Raw genomic sequence first — 12,155 nt, 5'->3', positions numbered from 1 at the left:
GAACCTAGGTTCAATTCATTGTCTAGGTATGTAATTTTCCCCCCATATACATATGATAATTAAGAACAAAAAGTAAATAGTACTGCAAAAAGGATCAAAATTGGAAGACAGTAACTTTGTAAAAATGGTAACATATTTCAACTGGAAGGGCAGTTGTAAGAGTGCATACCTCCGCCACACAATGCCTGTTCCAGTTGAACATTTTGGGACCAAGAAATTTTTGAAATATCCTGTTATATATAGTTTTTGGCCCAATCTCTCAATGGTGAAGAATCACTTTAAAGATTAAAAAAATTATCGTATCCAGAGTACGTACTATTTAGAATGTTTGGTCATCTAAAGAGTATGTACAGAAACAACGCAATGTGAGCATGTCAAAAGTTTGTACTACATTTATAAATTGGTCGTAGAACATCTTATATCTTATCTAATACAGTCCATACTCAGTGTGACCACTCCTTGGCTTTTTTCACAAGATCTTGGCTATTCGTTGTTCACCTTGGTGTCTTGGTTTTCTATAGGTTTTCTTGGCGTATAGGTTTTCTATTATCATCGCTTTTCCGAAACCTTGTGAATTCTTGGCTTTTTTCATTGGCTCACCTTGGCATTTTTGAAAATGAGGAGTGGTCACACAGTACATACTGTGCACATTACACACACACACACACACACACACACACACACACACACACACACACACACACACACACACACACACACACACACACACACACACACACACACACACACATATTTATGGGTGATGAGCTGTGATCTGTTTCTGCCAGACGTAGAGCTTTGCGTTCCGGCCAAATAGTTCAATTTTAGTCTCATCAGACCACAGAATCTTTTGCCTCATGCTTTCAGAGTATTTCACTTTCCTTTTTGTAAACTTCAGGTGTGCTTTTGAAAACTCCAGGTGTGCCTTTTTCTCAGGAGTGGCTTCTGGCTGGCCACTCTCCCATAAAGCCTCGATATGTGAAGTGGTGCAGAGACTGTTGGCCTTCTGGCAGGTTCTCTCATCTCAGCCAAGGAACTCTGTCGTTCTGTAAAAGTGGTCATTGGGTTCTTGGTCACCTCCCTGACCAAGGTCATTCTTGCCCGGTTCCTCTGTTTGGTCGGACGGCCAGCTCTAGGAAGAGTCTGGGTAGTTCCCTATTCTTTCCTTTTTCCGAATGATGCAGCTCACTGTGCTCTTGGGAACTTCCAGCACTCAAGAAATTGTTTCATACCCTTCTCCAGATCTATGCCTCCTCACAATTCTATCTTGGAGTTCTAAGGACAGTTCCTTGGACTTCATGGTGGAGTTTCTGCTGTGACATGCACTGTCAACCGTGGGACCTCATATAGAAAGGTGTGTTTCTTTCTAAATCATGTGCAATCAATTGAATTGGCCACAGGTGGACACCTCAAGTTGCAGAAACACCTCAAGGATGAACAAAGGAAATTGGATGAACCTGAGCTTCATTTGGAGTGTCAGAGCAAAGCGATTTAAATACTTATTGACGCAAGACATTTTAGCTTTTCACTTTCAAGACATCTGTAAAAATTTCCAAAAACATGTTTTCACTTTGTCATTCTGTGGTATTTTGTGTGAATCATTGACAAAAAATACATCTAATATATAATTTGAGTTTTTGTTTGTTTGTTTGTTTGTCTGCACGCGCTAATCTCCTGAACTCTCCATGAAATCTCTCTCGCTAATCTCTCCATGAAAGATAGGAGGAAACCTCTGAAACAAAAAATGTCGGGACGGACCCCGGGAAGGTTATAGGCTAGATGGCGAGGCCCCTCGGCCTGGGAGGGGGGAATTTGCCCCCTCACCAACCCCCTCAGGCTACGACTGCCGTGGCCCAATAGGGAACTGATACTGGGCTCGCGTCAGACCAATGTACAGAATATTAAATTCATTCAAAAAGAACCGGGAAACGCCGGGTGCATTTATCAAGCATATATATATATATATATATATATATATATATATATATATATATATATATATATATATATATATATATATATATATACATATATATATATACATATGTACAGTGGGCTGCAAAAGTAGGTATACAGTAAGGATTATACCAGTATTACCGGTATTATAATAGTGATGCTAGGATTCATTTAAAACCAGAATTAATTTAATTCATTAAAATCATTATTACCATTTTTTATATTTTTATTTTCGTAATTTTTTCTATACATTAATACATCTTTTATTTGCAGGTAAAGTGGAAATTTAACGATTACTGTATACCTACTTTTGCAGCCCCCTGTATATATATATATATATATATATATATATATATATATATATATATATATATATATATATATATATATATATATATATATATATCTTCTTCTTTCGGCTGCTCCCGTTAGGGGTCGCCACAGCGGATCATCCAAATGATCCGCATAGTTATTTGGCACATGTTTTACGCCGGATTCCCTTCCTGACGCAACCCTGGTCGCCTCTTACAACACAGGGATATGGTACACCTATTTTAACCGGGGTATACACCGGCCAGTACACTGGTACTCACTTTGCCGACCTCGGAAGGATGACAGGCTGAGTCAACCCCCTGGTGTATTAATTCAGTGGCCCAACGGGGCTTGAACTCAGGACCTTTTGGATCCCAAGCCGCTGCCCTAACCACTGCGCCAACACCAGGCATATATATATATATATATGTATATATATATATATATATATATATATATATATATATATATATATATATATATATATATATATATATATATATATATATGTAGTTGCGTGTCAATGTGTGTCACACAGGAGAAGGATCTGGGGGTGGTAATAGATACAGGAGATAAGCAGGCAGCACAGTGCCAGGCAGCTTTCGGTCGAGCAAATAGGGTTTTAGGTTGTATTCAGAGTGGAATCAATTAACTGGTCTGCGTCATTTCAGAGGTCTAGGTTTTCTCAATGGTCTATATATGTTTTTTGCATGCTGAATTTAGAAATGCATCTCATTTCGCTCAATCAGGTCAAGTTTTATCTCAATTTTAAGGAAAAAAATTATCAAAATTTTTGTTTTTTTAATTAGCTTTTTTTAATTCAAAATCAGACTTACATTGACAGAAAATGTACAAACTATATATAAAATGACGCACAAGTACCGTTAATGTGAAATTCAACATTAAAAAGACGAAGGAAAACAGCGACTGCTGGAGAGACTGAAGTTAGGTGTTGCCAGAAAACGATTTATTTATTTTTCTGAAATTAAATTAAAGTAATTGAGAAGGCACTTTCTTCCACATTAAGTGTACTTGTGTGTCATTTTATATATAGTTTGTACATTTTCTGTCAATGTAAGTCTTATTTTGAATAAAAAAAAGCTAATTAAAAAAACAATTTTTTTCCTTAAATTTGAGATAGCATAAAAACTTGACCTGATTGAGCGAAATGAGATGCATTTCTAAATTCAGCATGCAACTGGAGGGGGAGCACTCGGTAGAGTGCAAAACCTCCACCGCCAATACTGCTGGGTCACTTACGTGAACCTGATATCCTATTCATTGTAGGTCAAAACGGATCAGACTCTACTGAACCACGATTGAATAAACTAAACGAGATCGACGCGCATGTAGAAATCCCAAAAAAATAAAATCGAAATTTTTTGGAAAAAAACTTGCAAAATTTATTTTTTCCTCTAACAATTTTTTTTGGGGGTTGGAAATCACTTAAAACATGTAGAAATGCAAAAAGAAAAAAAAATTCAAATATTTTTCAAATATAATCGAAATTTTTTTTGGACCAAGTCCAAAATCTATTGGCATGATCCTTGGACCATACCTAATCCTCCCACCAAGTTTCGTCGAAATCCGTCCAGGAGTTTTTCCGTAATACTGTTCACAAACAAACAAACAAACAGACAGGGGTGAAAACAGCAACCTCCATCCATCTTCGATGGCGGAGGCTAAAAAACATATAATATCCGTTGAGAAAACCTAGACCTCTGAAAAAAATATTTCAAATGCAGCCCAGTGACATATCAATAGAGGTGGTGTCAACATTGTACAGGAATTTAGTGAGGGCCACATCTGGAATATTGTGTGCAGTTTTGGTCACCACAATTCAGGAAGGCCATAGATGCCATAAAGAGGGTTCAGTGCAGGGCTACTCGATTGATTCCAGGCCTAGCTAGACTCAGCTATGAGGAGCGACCGAAGGCGACAGGGCTTTATTCACTATAAAGGAGGCGGTTACGAGGAAATATGATGGAGATGTTTAAGATAATGAAAGGAATCGATTAAAGAAGTGCAGATGAATTATTCAACAGAGTAGACAGTGATAGAACCAGTGGTCATAGCTTGAAAGTAAAGAAGAGGAGAGTTAAGATGGTAGTAAGGCAGAGGACTTTCACTCACAGAGTAGTTAATGCATGGAATGGTCTCCCTTGGAAAGGTAGTGGCAGCAGAATAAGTAGATAAGTTTAAATTAGAATTAGATAGGTCCTGGAAGTTCTGAAGATAGAGGGGTACGGGGATGTTGATCAGACTTTTAGGTAGTTTGAGCATTGATGGGTGATTGTGTACAGAGTGCCGTTGGTGGGGGTCTTGTCAAGGGGATTTGTGTGATTGATGTTGTGTGTTTTTAACCAAGCCCATGCCCCCTCCCCGAGGGGAAGAAAAGGAAAAAAAAACAAAACAAAACAAAAAACTACAACAAAAAATAAACAAACAAACAAAAACAACAAAACAAAACAAAAAACAGAAACAAAATATACCATCAGAGATGGGGAATCCCCCGCCATTGAAAAATAATTGAAATCAAATAAGCAGTTTTCCATTTATTAAAAAAACATTTTTTCAAGATGGCCGCCCCAGTCGGCCATCTTGGATCCGGTCACGCCCAAAATCAATAGGGTTCTTCCTTTTCAGGTGGTACATGTGTGACCTAAATTTCAAATCGATATGGCGAACAGTTTATGAGTTATCGCACTCACAGCTATAAATGTTGACGCCCAGCCAGCCGGACAACCGGACAGACGACACGGGTGATAACAATATCCCCCTTCCGCCACGCGGCGGGGGATATAAAAAAACCAACAAAAACAACCAAAACTTTATTTGCATTTTCTTCCTTAGATCTTGTGTAGATGGGTTGGTGTGGTGTTTGCACAGGCATGATGGGCTGTACGGCCTCCACCTGTGTTGGATTTCCTTGTTGTTGACTGCTCAAGGTCAAATCCTTCACCCACATGATCATGAATTCAGCGACGGATCATCGAAAGAGACCATTCATCATCCGCCAGGATAGCTGAATATATCTTTACTTCAGTTCCGACATACAGATAGCTCGACCAGAGCTCTTTAATCATTCTATGCCACCGGTGGAGGAAAGAAAAAAGGGACGCAGCTTGTTCAGTGAGGTATGACACAGTAGTCCTTTCCATAGGTATGGCGCAACCAGCAACACCAAGGAGAAAACAAAACTCCTCTGATTCTAAGAAGCAATTTGATCTGAGTCTGCCTTTTATAATATAAACACCTCTTTCTCTCGGAATCTCCTCCGGCCAGAATCACATCTGCACAATCATGTGTTTAATGGCTTTTCTAAGCTCAATGGGTCATATTCCATGTGCCGTATCAAACTTTCCCATACTGCCCCCCGCGGTGATGTTAACTGCTGTGCCTTTAAGCACCTTGCACCTCAAGTCCTTGTGTGCACTTTCAAATAAACATTTAAAGGACAGATAACAGAGGAAAATATTTAAAGGGATAATCAGGTCTTGACACATAACAGAATGGAGGGATCACATTTAAATCTGCCTGGACATACTTCGACACATTGTGATCCTTGCACACAAATACCATGTCTTATGTTGAACATTTAATAATGGAGTAACTATTATATTACGTTTCCCCCTTTAACCTACAGGTTGACACAGGCTGAAAAGACCCCAAAAACAATTATCTTAATTGTCCCCAAATAATTTGACAATGACGTTTTCTCAAAACATTCCTTTGTCCTGCATTATGAGCTTGGTATAAAACTAGAAAAAACAAGTGTCATAATATCAGCACAATTTGTATCATACAATAACATAAAATAAACCAATGTCACCCGCAGGGTGACCCGTATCTTGCCAAAAGGTGACCACGTGTGACTTCTTTAAGGTCACACTGAGGTGAACAGAGCTGCTATCCACCAGGAGCGACTCCTTGAGGAATATCTGCCTACGAGAGATTCCGATGAGAATCGTTCTACAGAGTAACCATGAAAAATATGCGTTTGCCTCATAACGTCACCAAATGACGCCATAATGTCTCAAGCTTGACATATCTAGAAAGCACTCATCGAGGTGTTCAATTTGAGGTACTACACGATATGGTTCCTAAAACTTGAAAATTTGACCTTGGGGTCAAATATGTTTGACCTCAGGTGCTAACCATGAAGGTCAAGGCTGATCGCCACCAAAAATTAATCAGCTGAGAGCACCATGAACTATATTCCCATGAAGTTTGAAGACGATCCGATCAAAATTACTTAAAAAAATAAGGGTTTCGTCGACTCCCATGATTTGCGACAAAGTGACCTTGACCTTTGACCTTGACCTTCAAAATTTAATGCGCTGAAAGGGACCTCTATAGGCCTCTGATATGCGAAGTTACAAAAATTTCCAATGATAACTGTGCTCTGCAGAATTTTTTTATACGTGATTACAAACAAAATAAAAATAAAAATAAAAATATAAAAAACATACAAGCTCACTAACATATCTTGCAAAAACTTCGTTTTGGCAAGATAACAAGTAAAAAAATACATAAAATGTCACAACCCCCATTATTTTAGTAATTTTGCTGTACGGTGTTATTAAAGGGCAAGCCCATATTTATGTACAACTGAAATGGCCGCCAGTCTAGCAGTCGGCCATATTTGATCAGATGACAAAATAAGGTGAGGTGCATGTGTATGCAATTGTGGATTGTGGTTGTGCCAAGTTTGAACAAAATCAGACCACGCATGTCTGAGAAATGGTTGGGGAAACATTTAAGTAAGTAAACGGCCGCCAGTCGGCCATCTTCGATCTGATGTCGAAAAAAATGAAGTGCATATGTAACACATCATTCATTATCTGTTTGCCAAGTTTGAACAACATCGGTAAATGCATGTCTGAGAAATGGATGAGGACATGTTCGATACTGGGGTTTTTTACATCTAAAATGGCCGCCAGTCTACCAGTCAGCAATCTTTGATCAGATCGCAAAATAAAGTGATGTGCATGTGTATGCCATTATGTACTGTGCTTGTGCCAAGCTTGAACAACTTCAGACCATGCATGTCTGAGAAATGGTTGGGGAGACATGTAAGGAAATGGCTGCCAGTTGGCCATCTTGTATCTGATCTTGAAAAACATGAAGTGCATACCGAAGCCATCATTCATTATCTGTTTGCCAAGTTTGAACAACATCGGTAAATGCATGTCCGAGAAATGGTTGAGGACGTGTTCAACATCGGGGTTTTTTTAATAAGTAAAATGGCTGCCAGTCGGCCATTTTGGATCTGAACTCAGAAAAAAAATGATGTGCATATGAATGCCATAATGTGTTGTCTTTTTGCGAAGTAGAAACAAAATTAGTCCATACATGTCAGAGGTATGGTTGTGGATGCACGGACAAACGCACGGACACGAAAATCGAGACCAAATCCATCAGCCCCTGTTTCGGACTAAGTCCAACGAGGGCTAATAATATTGATATTGTAGAGAATGAAGCCATATGCAAGGCAACTTGTGAAGTAATACAGAAAACATATGATTGCCAATAAACAATTTTATGTATGTAGTATGCATGGTGAGTTTGGTAGCCATGATAATATGTCATTGTGGATAGTTGCATCACACTGCACAGGAATGCGTTTTTATCATTAGAGTTATTTTTGCATCTTTACCTCCGCTACCGAAGGTGGACGGCGGTTATGTTTTCATCCCTGTCGGTTTGTCTGTCTGTTTGTTTGTCTGTGAGAAGGATATCTCAAAAAGTTGCAGACTGATTCGGATGAAATTTGATGGACAGGTTGTGTTTGTGATAAGGATGAATTGATTCGATTTTGGTGAAGATCCGAATCCGGCTCCAGATACGAGAATTATTTCATCCATCAAGTGATTCTTCACTATTTAGTGAGAGGGCTAAAAACGATATATAGAATGATGCATCAAAAAGTTGTGGATGAGTTGGTTAGGTGACAAGAACAAGCCGATTCGATTTTGGTTCAGGTCTGGATTCAGGCCCGGCCTGCCAATGGGATACAAAATGTAAACTATTCAGCGTGGTCGAGGTATGTGCTCTATCGAGTGCCGTTCTAGTTTGGGTATGAATTGGGGGGGAAAAAATGTAGGGAGAGGTTGTGAGGATTTTTTTTTTTCAAACAATCCTTTTTGCATGCTTTACCGGAGAGGAAAATTGAAGGTGTGAAATTATATGAAAGCAGAGATTAGGTGGTAGCATTTGTTTAAACTGTGCAAAATTATTATTTTTCTTTGAGGATTTAGTGTTACAAAAGCATTGGGTTTGTTTCCTCAAAAATGTGAGCATAAGAGGATATTTAAATGAAGGGTAAACCCCGAACTATACAGAGTGGTCCAAAAGTCTGGTACATAAGGTAATGCGAGAAAATGCTGTATGTATGATTAATTCCAAGTTTTCTGCTTTGTTTTAGACTGTGACGACACAGAAGTCCGACAAGGCATTGTATTTTACAAATGGTGGAATCAGAACACGCATCAGTGTACACTCCCCAAGGAAAAGTGGAATTACAGTTCTCGTACACATTATTATCAATTGTCCATGAAATTGATGTTATAATCAATTGTTACTGAAAGTGGCAAAAAATAAATAATTAATCCCGAAGACGTAAACAAATTATTTTTATTTGTGGAAAATATTTTTACATTATTCAATTGGACAGGACTTTTGAACCACCCAGTATATTCAGTGATGAAAAACATACTGCCACTCACTACAGATCCCTACAGGGTCAGCATATTAGGCACTAGACCATCATTTAATTCTCAACCAGTATGATCAAGTTCACCCAGGGAAGAGCCACCATCCACGAACGCGTGCTTTTGCCTATATGGTCATCATCAGCACAGAGCAGACACTCTCACCTCTCAAACCACCACCATCTCCCGTCCCCCTGAGTAAGCTGACCATGCCTCCCTGAGGTTTTATGTTAAATACGAACACATTTTCAGTGTTCTGGTGCCATTCAAGCTATTGCCACATGGATTGCTAGACAAACAGAATGAGTCTACCACACACACCAACCGGTCTGTGGACCACAAATAGATCTGGAGAAGTAATTGGGAACATTATAATTAAAAGATGATAAATATCAGCTTCTCTTAAAGTAATCTTCTTGCACCTTCTGGGAGGTGAGCTTTGAATGCTGCTTATTGTGCTTACTGTTTTTACAATACCGCTGGCAGCTTAAACAAGGAAGTCGTAGAAAAGAAATTATGGACAAAATTATGTCAAATACAATATTATTTTGTGTAGTTGAAGCTACAGGAGGCATCGCATGCTTACAACAACTTAAGCTGCTATTAAAGCACCGTCTCCCGTGGACTAAAGGATGCCATAGACTTTGTGCCACACATTGCGTTTGCATATACAATATGGGAAAACTGTATGAGATTCTCTCCTTAAAACCCTTACTTCCCACCTGTGTGACTCTCTCTGTAACATGGTGAGTCTTCTCCTTCATCATGTGAGGAAGGATGTTTTTGTCGGAGGCAGGCGGAGTCACCACAGCTTTGTCCGTCCTCAGGTCAGAGAAGTTGAATGTGAGATGTGACAGTTTGCTGATTGTTCGGTGACGCATTAGGTCGGAATCCGATGTGGAGTTGACAAACGTGGGCTTTACGTGGTTGACCATGCCTACGGAGAAAAAGAAACAATTTAAACGATAGCAAGGTCATACCGAAGTTTGGTGTCTGTATCACCCTGTGAAATAGTAGGAGCCTTTTCAACCCATTAAGTCCTGGAATTGTTTCCATTGCTGATGCTGAAAGAATAATTTATCATTCTTCACATGGTTCTGGATTTCTAAAATAACCTTCTGTACATGTAATACATTTTCTCTGTTGTACCTGGAGATACGTACACTAGAATTACTTTTTTTTTCTGGACCTATATGTGGGAGCACATGTCAGGCTGAATATTTTTATTTTATTTCACAAACTCATATAACAGCCAATTGCAACATAACATGCATTTAAATGCACTATGTTTATCCTTCCTGCACCGCTAGGGGCATAAAGATGCTGAGACAGTTTCATGGGCATGGAGTTACATGCTGGATGGGTCGCCACACTGACAGAGGATACTTGAATGAGTGTGCAGGAAATTAGAATTTGTTCATGGTGCCGGCGATAGCTCGCCTACTCTTCATGAAGGACATGGTGGGAACTTTAACACCCATGAACTAATGCCAACAGATGGGACACCGAGGGACGGCACACACATCGATGAATCACTCAGCATGTGAAACGCCAATACGACAGTAAATAGCTGGGTCGAGATACAAACCAAGTTTAGACAGCTCATAGGTGAGCGCATGTATCTCTAGGATATAGTGAAAGACTACCAGCCCAGTATACATTTCACGTCATCAAAATAAACTGATATATCACAAAAAAAAGGCGATCAGAGATTGCAGATACTCGCCAGGACTTCTTTTGTGTGGTGTATTTTATATGGCATTTGTGTACTGGTGTGTTACGTAATTAATAAGAGACATAATTCGAACTGCCACTTAATAACTGCTGGCAGTGATGACCAGGCGCCAAGACGTTTTGATGCAACCCCGCTTTTAACGGACACCTGATCCTGACCCATGACGTTATAAAAAATTTATTATGATTCATTATTCATTTGAATTCAGAATGGGATAAAAATAAATTCAATTCAAATCAAATGGACGACCAAATAGGTAAAGTCCTGTATTGGAGCAATCAGTAGGAACACAAACAAGAAAAAAAGAAAAGATGAAGTCATTAGGAGGAACCTGGAGAGGATTTGCATTTCAGCTGCTCCTCCTCTACCCTCAAACCCACCCAGGCACAACCAAGTGAGCCTCATTCAAAATATATATTTTTAAATCAATAAACAAAAAGAACCCATATCAAAAAATTAAATAATTCTGGCTGCTAGACCATGTGACCGATCAAGTTGAAATTTAAAATATGTATTCTGCATCATTTAGATCATAAATGTAAAGTTTCACATCGATTGATTAAGTGGTTCCAGAGAAAACATTATTTAATATATTCTTCAATCCAATATCACTGCCAAACCATGTGACCTATAAATTATTAATTTATAAACTTGTACATCCAAGGCTTGGGGAACATTTTTGTGAAGTTTCCCCTCGATTTGTCCAGCCATTCTGGAGAAGAAGATTTTTTAAATCGATTTTAGGATAAATCCAACGTGGCTACCAAACCATGTGACCTATGATGTCATATGTCTGAAACTTTTGTTCCTCATGTATAAGCGGTCATACGTGTAAAGTTTTGCCTCAATCTGTTCAGCCACTTCAGAGAAGATTTTTGAGGTTTAAAAAAAAAAAATTTTGCCTGCCGAATCACGTGGCCGATGACATCATTAATTTTTTTTTTTCTGTGGACCATTTTATTCCGAGATGACCATCAAAAATTTTCATACTGATCAGATGTTGCATATGCAATTATGACGTCATAACGAAGGGACCTGTGATGTCATCAAAAAAAATCACACTTATTCCCCATGAGGAGCACTTTCCGTGTGCCAAGTTTCAATTATTTTCTGCCTGCGGTTTCTTAGATGCAGAAGTCCAAAGTTTCTCTATTTTTCCAACATGGCTGCCATGCCACGTGAACTATGACGTCATAAATATGACTACAACATTCGACATGAGTATTGGCACCTATGGTGAAAATTTTGTCTCAATCCGACAAGGACTTGCAGAGAAAAACACAAAAGTTCTGTGCAGACAAACAAACAAACACACAGACAGACAGACAGACAAACAAATGAAAAATCACTCAGAGAGTGACAACTTGGCAAAACAGCACAAAGTGGAATGGTAAAGCACAAACCACTGCCAGGTGGAACAGTTCACGTTTTGTATCCCA

At 38.9% G+C, this 12,155-nt stretch overlaps 1 protein-coding gene and 1 long non-coding RNA gene across 5 annotated transcripts in view; one reads left to right on the top strand and one right to left on the bottom strand.

Moving 5' to 3' along the window:
- The window catches only part of LOC147029638 (voltage-gated inwardly rectifying potassium channel KCNH7-like), a 415,871-nt gene that overhangs the window by 137,016 nt on the left and 266,700 nt on the right, over positions 1 to 12,155 (bottom strand). For all 4 annotated transcript variants that reach the window (XM_085872840.1, XM_085872838.1, XM_085872842.1 and 1 more), the window contains exon 5: positions 9,704 to 9,918. In XM_085872840.1, the coding sequence (XP_085728966.1) occupies positions 9,704 to 9,918 (215 nt within the window). The remainder of the gene's footprint in view (positions 1 to 9,703; positions 9,919 to 12,155) is intronic.
- The window catches only part of LOC147029640 (uncharacterized), a 48,442-nt gene that overhangs the window by 15,696 nt on the left and 20,591 nt on the right, over positions 1 to 12,155 (top strand). The gene's annotated exons all lie outside the window — the stretch shown is intronic.

The sequence above is a fragment of the Eptatretus burgeri genome, chromosome 3 (assembly GCF_056783735.1).
Source record: "Eptatretus burgeri isolate ZD-2024b chromosome 3, Ebu_testis_v1, whole genome shotgun sequence".
Taxonomy (NCBI): Eukaryota; Metazoa; Chordata; class Myxini; order Myxiniformes; family Myxinidae; genus Eptatretus; species Eptatretus burgeri.
Note: the sequence above shows the minus strand (reverse complement) of the source record. Positions and strands in the feature narration are given on the sequence as shown.